Source organism: Serinus canaria, chromosome 1 (genome assembly GCF_022539315.1).
Source record: "Serinus canaria isolate serCan28SL12 chromosome 1, serCan2020, whole genome shotgun sequence".
Taxonomy (NCBI): Eukaryota; Metazoa; Chordata; class Aves; order Passeriformes; family Fringillidae; genus Serinus; species Serinus canaria.
Genome location: NC_066313.1, coordinates 48,858,442 through 48,871,292, shown reverse-complemented (window position 1 = coordinate 48,871,292; position 12,851 = coordinate 48,858,442). Strand labels below are relative to the sequence as shown.

The following is a 12,851-nucleotide window of genomic DNA, read 5'->3' as shown; positions in this document are numbered from 1 at the left end:
ACTGTCTCAGTCCATATCTTAACCATAAGACAAATACAGAAACTAAATTTGAATAAAATAAATTGTTCTGAATATTATTTAAAAAGTTTTTTTTCATAATGTTTTATAAAATGCTTTTTCCAAACACACCATTTGTCTTTTTATTGCAGATCTCTCTCTGTAAGGACTCATATTAAATAGAATTAACTTCCTACATAACACTTTCATAAGGTATTCTTTACTCCAAAAAAAAGAACAGGTCACTGTATGACAATGCCTATTCAGCCACTTTACTTTTGATGAACTTAAGCTTGCTGCTTCAGTTTATTTTATGTTTCTTTCTTCCGTTTAAAAATAAGACAAATATTTACTGTAACATTAAAAACACACTACTACATCTTTCTTTTTTTAGCTGGCTAATGTCTTTAGATATCTAACCTTTGAACAAGTCAATACATATTGTCAATACACCTTTTATCCAGCTGGTGTTTATATCCACTGAATGCGTTATGCTAGTTCAAGGAATATCTATTTGTTTGCCAAATAGAACTATATTCTCTCATGAGAGCATTCCATTTATTTAGCCACTGAAATATTTTGCTTAACCTGACTCTAATTCATGCAGCAGCTACCTTACCTGTTGGGGGGTTTTGTTTGTTTTGGTTTGGTTTTTTTTAGGTTTTTGTTTGTTTGTTTGTTTTTCTTTTCTTTTCTTTTTTTTTGTTAGTTTTTTTTTGTGATGTACTGCACAAAATTGTAGCTCAATAGAAAGGTATATTGAACCTGGCTTTATTTGATTCCAGCTGAAAACTGACTGAGCCTCTCCTGACTGCCTGTCTTTTTATTAAAAAACACCCACTGAAAAACAACAACATATAAATAGAATGTCTTAGGATGATATTTTAAACTTAAAAACAAATTGCAATTGCATCCAAATTAGTAAACAGATTTTTCTTCATTATTCTAATATGAAAACCAAATATTAACAATATCAAATATAAGAGCATTCACAGATTCACAGTAACAGAGTTTCACTCAATAAATGAACTGTTTATTTAAGAAAAACACATGTTTAACTGTGTGGCTTTAATTGTGTGTAGTTTTTCTGCTGATGGAAGAATTGTATATGATAAAGAGAGGAGTTTAATTTTACAGAAAATTATTTCATTTTTCCAGTGAAGGGCTCTTAATAAGCCCATAAACTCCATTCCACAGCATATACATTTTTGGAAGTATTAAGTGTGATTGCCTTGAAATATTCACACTTGGATGTGTTCATTTGCATTATTACATTTAGAAGCCTTGGGGCTTTATCACTTCCTTTTCTTGAAATGGCACAGTAATAAGGAAAAGTGGTTATGCTTATCACCACCCATCAGTCAAACACCTTCTATATTAACAAAACATAATTTTTTCCACTCAATGAATGGGTGTGTGATGTTTCATACACATGTCAATATTAGTATTACTTTGCCTGGTGAAGAAATCATTTTATTTAACAGGATGTATGACTGGAAGTAAATGAGGAGAAATTCCCATTTACACTTTAATGAGCAGGGACAATGCAGCATGTCAAAACCATGCATTCACTATAACTTAGCAGTAAAAGTTATACAATTTTTTACAAACAAACCATACCACATTTTAAGTGACTTGAACCTCACAAAAAATCACTGTATAGTAAGAGCTGTGTACATGTTTCCTGGACTAATGTTTAATATCCGAAGTATTCTTCTAAAGGAAATCTCAACAAAGAAGAAAATAAGCAGATCACCTGATGGTTTGATACAGAAAAGATAATCTATGTATCTATGACAGCCTCTTTCATTAGCTTTTGATCCTGTCAAACAATAAATATAACCTTTAACCTTGTATATGTAATGAATAAAACTTGAACCTACACTGTCTAATCAAATGAGAGGTCCAATATATCCCACTGCTATGGCACATTCCATGCCCATGAACCCTGGTTTTAAATCTAAAACTATATGTAAAAGGAAAAAAACAAAAAGCGTTCAGAACAGAATTTCCAAACACGTAAAAGAAAAAGGACAGAGGAATTTTCAGACTAATGTTGAAACATAATTGTTCTGAGAGAACAAGAACATCTGGATGTAAAAATACCACAATAAGGAGTGCCACATAAAACCAGAAAGAAATGGAATGGAAGGAAAGGACAAGCTACATGTTCAAGATGGCTTTGCACAAATGTAAATATTTAAGTTTGGACTAAATGCAAAAGTGCATGTTTTACTCCATTACTGACATCCTCAGCAAGACAAACACCCCAAATTCCATCTCCAAAAATCATATTCATATGAATTGCATTTGATATGTTTGTTAACTTAGGAGTTGTGATATCACAAAGGTGGTGTATTATATTTTATACAGAAAGCCTGGAAGCCAGACATTAAAAAAATTTGAAAAATTGTGTAGTTAATTATCAGAACTGACACTGGAGTATTGTATGAACTTTGAGCAAGAATACACAAAATATTTTTTAAAAGCTAGATTTAGCACCTACATTTATCTACAAAAACTATTTTAAACCGAGAAAACGAAGCATGGTCGGTGACTTGCCTTTAAATTTCTTTGCTTTTGTGGGCTTTTACCATATGTGCAATAGTGTTAAAATGCTAAATAATTGCAAAGATTTTTTGAGGACTATTAATTGCTAAATAGCAATGACAGAGGCTTTGTGAAACTAAGAAGGGCAATATTTACAGGGAGACAGAAGGTCGGGAATGACAAAGGAGATTTTATCCATCAACAGTTTAGCTGGAGGTTCTGATCTGCCATCAGATCTGCAGGAACATGTCTCCATTGCAGGGCAAAATTGGACAGAAGGAAGTTGCTCCTCATAGAAAGGATACTGAGTGGGCCTGCCCCAGAGGTCTGGCTGAGGCTTGATAGCACAACCACCTTCTATATTGTTAACAATAAATTACTAACTCCTGCTTTTATGCACCAGGCTACTCAGGATTCACCTCCATGAGAAAAAAAGAGAAGGGCTCACAGATACAGGATAATACCAAAAATGAAAACAGAACTGAGAAGGTAATACCTCAGAGACATTCGAATTTTTAACATTTTTACAGATAATGCAAAAACTGAAACAGGACACAAGTAGCACTGAACAGCCCAAGTCAAGCATTCCATACAAAACGGCCACTGCATTTTAAAATAAACCATTAACCTATTTTTCCATTTAAAAACATGCTGAAATAAATTCTATCAGATATTTTCATAACGAACACTGCAAAAAACTGGCAATTACAACCCTTTTATCCTGAGGTATTCCACAATACTTTACAGGTTTCACATGTGTTTTCTCATACATCCGTGGGATAAATGGAGCCCAGATATTGCCAGAAAAGAAAAGTCATTTTCCTTGACTGTGTAGGCTTTTCAGTGGTCAAAATCCTAGCTGTTCCAGAGGAAACCACTGATAGCTTTTGTTAAGTTTTCAATTTGGCAAGAAAAGGTGCACATTGCATGGATTCTTGATGAAAAATAAATAGTCATGGACTTGATTTTACATTTCCTTTTGAGGAGAACACTAATAACAGCACAGTGATACTTAATAAGCTATACGTGCACTAATTCCATAATGAGGCTTTACTAACTCATGAGGAAAACACATCTATTCAGCTATCACACTACTTCCTCTAGCAATTACATATTTTAGTAGATTGCTGTAAAAATTTGGATTGAACCAAACTAAATACCTAGAGAAGGACTCATGAGACACTGTCTAATCTTGTTGCACTTCACCACATCCAGCGCTATTAATATGTCCATAAAGTGAGTTTGAGAGATTTTGAAAAGTGTAAGCACCTTAATGAAAGGTTTATCTTTCTGAACAACTCTAAACCAGCACTACTTTTATACATGCTGGGGAACAAGCCAGTGTAAAATGATCACAGGTCTTTTTTTAAGTCATGTCTGTGGATCTTTTATTGTTCTTGGCACAGCTTTCAATGGTGTTACAGAACTGAAAAACACATTTGTGAAACATACCTATAACACTGTGAAAGGTCAGAAGTTTTACATAACCTAACGGAAGTATCAAGCAATTTATTTCCTTTTGAGGCACACTGTGAATGTACTGTAAATTCTGGGTTTATTTGCTTATTTATTTTTTTATTTGTCTAAGAAAAAAAGGGAGTGTAAGCTTAGCTGTCTCTATCCACTCCTATGAATTCAAGTCCTCCTGAAATTATTTTGGATGTCTTACAAAAGCAGGCTTCCAGGAATGGTTACAACACATCTGGAGGTACTGCAAGCACACTCTTTCCAGCAGAGATGAAACTGTCAAATATCCAGGGCAGGATGTCTCCATTGCTCCCCAGGATGTGTGCTTGCAGGGAGAGGAGGAAAGAAATCCAGACTTAAAGCATAAACCCCAGAAACACTCATGTCTGCCCAGCAGCAGAAGGGAATGCAGGGTCTGCAGCACAGGACTGCAGAACAGGCCTTGGGGGTCACTTTCTCCTCTCCAGCCTCATTCCTAAAGGCAATGAGTGACAGCTTCCTGTGGTTTTGAGCCTCACTCAATTTGTACAAGCAACTTCCCCCTCTTGGCTGAGGAGCTGTGGGAAGGATGCAAGAAGGCTGACACACCAGACAACAGAAACCTCACACTGGGGATGTTGCAGGGCTATGCACTATCTTGCCACCTTCACTGGCAAGAGAGTGCATACACTTTCTTAGTTGATGGCAACCAGGAATGATACTTCCCACTTTCCCACTGCTCAGTTTTGAGACTCTTTTTTTATTGTCTTTATTTTAGCTGGCCAAAAGTAGAGCCTCTCCATATGTTTCTGCTATGCTTGGCCAGGACAGGCCTTCTCTGCAGTTTGTTAACACAACCAAAGTACCAGAGCTGGGTCTTGATCACAATGGGGTGCCCTTAGAGAAAAAAAAACCGCTAGGAATTTTTTATTGTAAAGCATTAAGTGCCCAAAAATAACCCCAACAAATAACAATAAGGATCAGATACTCCAGGATATAAAATACAAAATACCCCTTTACTAACTATTAAATCAAAAGAAGATGCTGATACTGTATTACTATTCTAGTCACTGCAAAATCAAGTGAATATTAGTCCAAGCTTTTTACTTCCAAAGGATCAGCTTGTATAAACTAGCTGAGGCATAATTAGTGAGATCAAGTGGTCTGTTGCACTCCTGTTCCATAAGTCAGAAAGTACAGAGGAGTTGCAGATTTGGAACCAGGTAAGTCAGGGACATGGAAGCAGCATAATAGAGATTCAGTATAAAATAGTTCTAAAAAAAAAAAAGTCAATTTCCGACTTTTATGAGTTTAAGATAAAGACCTTACTTAACCAGACTATAAATATAAACCAAAATATCTTTCTAAAAGGGTTGGCTTACTGTTCTTTAACAAGAATGAAGCATACCTTTGATAGATCTCTGAAGTTGCCTGGAAGGGTCAGATCTAACTCTTCAGACTCATAGTTTGTTAAAACCCACGGAAATACAGGGTATTGGTTCAGATCATTGTACGTTCGTCCTATTGAAAAAGAAAGTTTTAAGAATTAGGAAATAATGTCCACTTGTCTAGATAGAAAAAAATGTAGTGGTTACATTTATTGCATCACATGTTCCCAGTTCCCACCACTTTGCCAGAATCAGGTATAAATCTTCCAGACAAAAGCAGCCATTTAGGTGCACTTATCTTGAACCAGAAGGCAACACACAAACTGAAGTAATATAAAAAGCACAGTATCTTTTAAGATCAACTAAAATTCACCATATGCCAATAAACACTTTCTTTTTATTTTCATTAAGATATTTTTATAGCGTCAATGTAGAAATTCAAAAGAACTAGACTATTAGTTCCTAGTAACTTCATGAAGTATCATAGCTGGCAAAGATAAAATGAGATTCCAAACAGCAAGGGTGTAAATTTGAGGTCTGCAAATATAGGTCTATCCCAGATAGTCCATGCTAATCCATCATTCCCTATGGTTCTTCACTGAAGAAATGGTGAGATTCCATTGCAATTGCGAAATCAAAGTGATGAAAGTTATGTTTGCATGATTTTTTAATCACTTTGAAATTTAAAAAACAGTTCTCTCATGTAAAAGACAGAGCTGACTACCCCAGGCCACTGTCTTCAGCCATGAAAGAAACACAGCTGTCATCCCAGCAGCTCAAATGTGCAAAAAACTATGTATAGATACCATTTCAAAAGAACAATCTTCAACTGTAATGAACTAAAAATTATGAATTCATCACAAAGAAAAGCATGATTAGGAAAGGCTGTTATTTTTTGTATTCTCTACTATTTAGCAGAATCTAACATTTCTGTGATAAAACAAATGAAATTTCTTAGTACAGAACTGTCCATCCTATTGCTATAGTGAGAACCACACAATATGCAACATAAGTCTTAAAAAACAAAATCAGGTCATAAATATATTTGTGTGTGTGTATTTATATAATATAATTAGCAGACTGAAATAATCCAGGTTAACAATTCCCAGTCCTGCAGCAGATTTACAGCCCTGTCTCACTAACTGCTTCCTTCCAGATTCTGGACAGATTCCTGGGGTACAACACCCGGCACAGGAAAACACAGGCTTCCTTGTTCTGTGTAGCAGTTGCAATTCTCCACAAAAAATCAGTTCTGCTTTAATGAAATGTGAAACTTTCACTGCTCTACAAACACCTTATATTTTCAACAGAAGTTGATGAACAAAAAGCATGTTTTTATTTTGTACATAGTTTCATTGAATACAGGAGAAGTGTATATTCTTATTAATTATGTGTCCTCATTTTTACACTCTGAAAACAGATGTTCACAAAAATGAAAAAAAAAAAAAGGTGCAAATATAACTTTGTCAAGCAAGCAATTTCAGCACTGTGCACTACATACACAAATAAAGATGGATAGAAACAAAACCACTTCTTCTTTAATAGCAACAGTGAATGAATGAATGAATGAATGAATGAACGAATGAATGAATGAATGAATGAATGCAAAACAACTCTTGGACAGAACAAGAATGTGTCAAACAAATACATCAAGAAGTACACCAGAATCTATCCTTGTAAGGGAGGAAATAGAAAGGTATGCTCTGCTAGTATATTTATACTTTAAGACTTTTGGGAGGAGGCTCTATATGTTTTGAAGGAAGAAAAATCTGCCTCATTTTCTACATCCTTAAAACCAGAATATTATTTTCCTCTTTGGCAAGGGTTTAATTGCATATGACTTGTAAAGTTTCTTGAGATTATCAAATTAAAGTGCTTTAAAATAAGGCCTCTATAAAACTACTGCTTCATACCATAAATGTTTTTCTCACCATCAGAATCTTTAATTAAATTAGCAGGAGAGCATGCAAAAGCTTTCACAATAGAAAGACTTTTGTGTTTAGAGCAGAAAAAAATAGCTTTGAGATCCAGGAAGAGAGTGACTGAGAGGACTGCAGTCTATTACAAAGCATAAGCAAAAATGAAGATACTGCAGAATCAAAATTTGTATCGAAAAGAGCTCACAGTAATAAAAATCTTCAACTGTAACCATTTTATAGAAGTATTTAAAAAGCAAAAACCCCTTTTGCTAAATTTTTAAAGGAAATGAAGGGTCATATAAAATTATGTTTTATTTTGAAATTTAGATTTTTTTCATACTGTGATTTCATTAAATTTTGACACTTATTTCATTCACTTCACATCAATTCAATGTCAATATTCAGTCAACAAGATTTTGTCTGTTCCTATTCCATAGGGGAAAAACATAGGGCAAGGAAAAACCAGTCCTGAGCCTTGCTGGCTCTTTTGCTGAGGGGCTACTTATAGTATAGACACATGAAGAAATTATCATGTGACATGAGCTCCATGTCAGAGCATTGCAGTAACTTCTCTTTTTTACCTCATAGTGAGAAATGATTTGAAGCAGCTTCTCTCTCAGTTTAGGTAGGATAAGTTGCAAATAATGAAGCCTTCAAGATTATGTATTTGGTAAATATAAGACTTGTGAAAAAACCTAAAATATTCTCTTCTCTTATACTTCAATTTTAATAAAACATGTTTTATTTATGAAGATAACAATTTGTTTAATAAAAAAGTTAGTGATTTATTTTTTTCAATTCAACAATTTCCTCCTTAATATCAACAAATAAAACTGACTCAAGAAGATGAACCTAGTTTAAATTGTGAAAGGAGACCAAACTACAAAGTAAGACCACACATCTGTACTTATCTGAGCGGAGGACAGTGATCTAGGCCTATAATGGGATTACAAATCCCTAATACTAAACATGCATAAATATTAGTGGCTTTGCTTTGTTAGAAATGCTGTCTTGATGTGTTCTGGCTTCACAATTGATTATTTTCAGAGTAAAGTCAGCAGATGAATATACTTAACCATCTCATCAATTGTCTGGTCCTTCCAACAAGAATTATTTGGTCCCTTCTTTAGCTAAATAAATATAGAACATAAACCTGTATGACTACTGGTAGTCCCTATACCTTTTCAGAGCCTTCAGATTTCCCCTCAAGTAGGCTTACAGAGATTAATATTAAAGGCTGAATATTAAATATAGCAAGCCCTGTGACACTAATCTACTTGAACAATAAAAATGAGGCATAGTAAATGAGATCTCAGAAATACTGGATATGTTTCTTCATTAAAAAAAAAAAACTTTTTAATTAAACCATCCAATTTAATGTTTTTATATGGCACTTTAGTTTCTAAGGTAAAGTGAGCTAGAGACAGCTGACAAAGAAATTATAACTGCAATTCCTTGGTGAAAATGTTAATGACAGCAAAATATTGTTTAATTAGATGATTGCAGCATCTGGATTAACACTCTTTAAGAGCGATGTTCCTGTGCTTGTCTGCTTCTTCACACTTTACAGACATTTTGTCATCTCTAGGTCATTAGGAAAGAATTTTTAATGATTTTTCTAGAAGTAAGTAGTTCGAGTTACATCTAATTAGATGACAATAATAAGCCCAACACATGCAGTAGCTAAATATATACATAATTAACCAGTGAGGGCTTGTACATCACAGAGTAAAAAAGTGGAAAATGCTAAACAGGCAAAAAAAAAAAGGTGAGGGGAAAGAAGTTCATCTGAATTTATTACCTAATTGAGGATGTCATTTTTTTTCCATAAACCTTTAAAAATAATCCCTTTCCACTAGAAGAAATTACTCACAAAAATTATGGATGCAATTATTCTTCATTTCTTTTAAAAGCAGTGGCATGTAGGATTTAAAATTCCAATAAATACAAATGCAAGCACACATTTAATGTACTGCAATTTGAAATCAAAAGCAGAAATTAGTTAAATACTGAGAAATGGATTTGAAATCCAGACTTCTAGCTAGAAGCTAGACTTCTGTTCTTCTAGCTTCTAGCTAGACTTCTAGCTAAAACAGTGAGCACTGCAATGATATTAAAAAACTTCCTGTTCCCATTCCTCTTGATACCTTTTGCTGTAGTGGGATTACTTTTAAGCACTCTTTTTAATAATCTTTTAATTGAGAATAGTAAAAATTACTTGTTTCCTATCTCACTCAGAGGGCTTATGTTGGTCCCATGCAGAGAGGACAATTATCACAGGAAAAACAAAAGGATCCCTGAGAATGAAGCAGGTAGAGGGAGGAGGGGGAGGTGACCAGGAAAGCTAATGTCTACAGAGCCAGGACAAAAAACAGGGCCATGGAGAGTATAACACTGAGACTGATTGATAAGTAGCAGAGTGCAGTGTTTACCTTTGGGAGGAAAGCCCAGAGCAGTAAACATGATGAAATATGCTCGAGCCAGAAAAGAGGGCAAGAAAGAGGTGAAGAGCTTGGAAACAGAAGAGGGAGGTGAGATAATAGCTGACTAGAGGGCCAGAGAAAAAGGTTGAAACAAGGCTTTAGAATTTTGAAGATGGAGAGAGATTTTGAACTGAAATTGCAACGAGACATCAGGCCAACACAAGTGCCAGCAATCACACATAGGACTGGACAGGAAATGATCTAGAGAGATCTTTGAGAGCTGAAGTAGAAAGTTATTAAGCATATAAGGTCTGTGAGCACAGATCACAGCAGAAACAATTAATCTAAACATGAAGCATGGCAATGTTTCTAGGGGATAACAGGATGATGCAAGAATTAAAGAAAATGTCATAGAATGATGGATTTTTTTTCAAGAGGATACTTCAAATATTAAGGACCTACAGAACAGCCAGGGGCCATGCTTCTCAGGACAGACATACCAGCAAACCAGGGAGAGATTTAAGAAGATATTAATGTATTTATTTCAGCAGTTCTGTTGTACAGAGACCAACCAGTTTGTGTATTTAACAGTGTTAATAAACAGGCAAAGGACTACTTGTGGGAAGGACCTGGCTACATGATATCACAATGAGAGAAATAAGCTGGTGTCAGAACCCTCATTTCTGAAAATCACTCTTCCAAGGCTTCTTGTGTAACTTCAGAGGAGGATAACAAAGCAACACGAGTGCTTTCTTACTCTTTTGTAGAGGGTTAGAGACTAATTAAGCACCACTGGAAGAAAAAAAAAGGAAGCTACAAAGAATTGGCAAAAGATGTGCTAACCCACTTGGTTAGTGGAACTCTATCTGGATGATAAGAAAAAACAGTGAAGTGACCTTACTTATCACCCACTTACCAGCAGATAATCCACAATTCTTAAGTGTCAAACCTCCATGTTTCTGACTAAGCTACAGCTCAGATGAATAAGCCAGTAGGAGCTTAATGGCAACATGAACAAAAAAAAAGAGGATTGATATATTTCTCAATAGCTGAAAACAATAATACCATTAGAGAATAAGATGCTGCTTAAATAAACAGTTATTTACTAAAACTAGGTCATTGCTGCTGCATTAACAATTACTGGCAGAGAAGTTGTAACTTATAAGGAGATAGTTCTTATGGAATCTCATTACAAAAGAGTATAATTAGGACTGTAATTGGGAATTGGATTTCCAAGAAGAAAGAAAAGAAAATACATCTTTACTTAGGAAAGGAGGTCACAAGTATATTCAGTACTCTATTTTTGTCTACAAAATAGAAAATCCTGTATTTTCTTCTGACTGCTGAGGGTCCTGTCTACAATACATATAAGATTTTGTGTCTGTTTAATACAGGGGCACTTGGGCAATCATCAAAACAAGTAGTAGAGGTTCTTCACTTCCAGTACTGTACTTCTGATAGTTATTAATTTTTTACTGCTTCATCAGAAAACACCTATTTGTTGTAAGGGAAATATTTCTGAGGAGCACCTTTCAAAAAGACTCACAGAAATGCAGGCACAGCAGTTAAAGCAGTGGTGTCACTCAGACTGCCTCACAGCTCTCAACCCTGCCATTTCCCAGATCTCAGCCCCTGGTGGTACAAGGCCGTGCAATGGTGGAACCAGGATCAGCTTGGGGATGGGAGAACTCCTAGACTTTCTAACACATATTTCTTTTTTGAAACTTTCTCCCCAGTGACTGGACTTCAAGCTCATGTGCACTCTACTATGGGAGGGTTTCTGCCTTGCCAGGAACTTTATGAGGAGATTCATAGCAAATACTACCAAGTACTTAATGAGTTTTTGGAACTGAGCTTTCTAGATGAAGTGCAGACTTCATTAAAACTAAAAAACCTGGTTGATCTTCCAAAAAATAACTTGAGGGGATTTTTTATTTCTGTCAAAAAGTTGGAAAACTTTGGGTTTTGCTCCAAACTAGAATAAAGAGCTTATTGTCATGTATAGAATTGCCTGTTGGGTTTCAGTCAGCTTCCATTCTCTGGTGCTATTTTCAGAAAAGGTTTTGTGTGTGTCATTGGCAAGTTCAGCTACCAAGGATAAATTTTATTCTAATTTTTTTTAAAAATCACATACTACTGAAAGATTTTATGAGATGGTAGACAATGCTGTGACATGAGCAAGGCATCCTATGCAATTTACCTATGCAATCACGAGATTACATTATAGAATGAGAGTTATCTGTAAGACACTGATACCAATAAATCTGCTAGAAATTAAATGCCTTGAGTCAGAGAGAGACACTCCTAGGGATAGTGACCAAACAATTTTTTCAAATAGGACAGAAATTCATGGGCACACACCAAAAATAACAAATAGTCAGTAATCCTTCAAACCTTGGTCATAGCAAGGTTTGGAATGCTAATATCAAGCCATCATGTTATAAGGCAGATGAGTGACACTAAATGACCCTAAGAGAATCCTGTCTCATGCAATCACCCCAAGTGTTCAGCTACAAAGCCTGCCCAGTAGTACTAGTATCAAAAAACAGGTCAAAACATATTTTTGTTGAGACCTTTGAGACACTCTGAGGGAATCTGCTCAGGCTGAATCTTATTTACACTTATTTAGTGTAAGTGTTACTGCAATTTCTAAATGACTTCAGACATAATGCTGTCTTCCAGGTTTGAATGCTTTGGTGAGGTACCTAAAAATAATGACCTCGGAGTTTTAAACTGATTAAAAAATTTTTAAAAATTTATATAAAAATGGCTTATCTCTTGTCTACTCTCATTTAAAGAGCTTAAATTCACTGCTTACAGAAGAAATGAATACATAAAAATGAAATTACCAGTGAAGGACAGTTCTGTCAGTAATGTATTGGACAAAGACTGAGGGGACCTAGGCTAACTTCCCAGTTCTCCAGTAAATCCTCCAAGTTCAGGTGAGGCAGCCAGGGAGCCAACAAGGGTCTGCCTGCATTTCCTCATCACTAGAAGGGCAGCGGATGCGTGAGAGGCACGGAGCAGCTGGAGACAGGCCAGTGTCCAGAAGCAGGATAGAGGCATTCTGGCACTGCACCAGAGGCAATAAACACTCAGCAGGGCTCCTTCCTCCAGCAGAGATCTGC

The 12,851-nt window shown here is 35.5% G+C and overlaps 1 protein-coding gene across 1 annotated transcript in view; it reads right to left on the bottom strand.

Annotated features, from left to right (window-relative positions):
• NBEA (neurobeachin) overlaps positions 1-12,851 on the bottom strand; it is a 453,025-nt gene that overhangs the window by 76,039 nt on the left and 364,135 nt on the right. Inside the window, exon 45 of the mRNA XM_050977434.1 lies at positions 5,402-5,514. Coding sequence (XP_050833391.1) covers positions 5,402-5,514 — 113 coding nt within the window. The remainder of the gene's footprint in view (positions 1-5,401; positions 5,515-12,851) is intronic.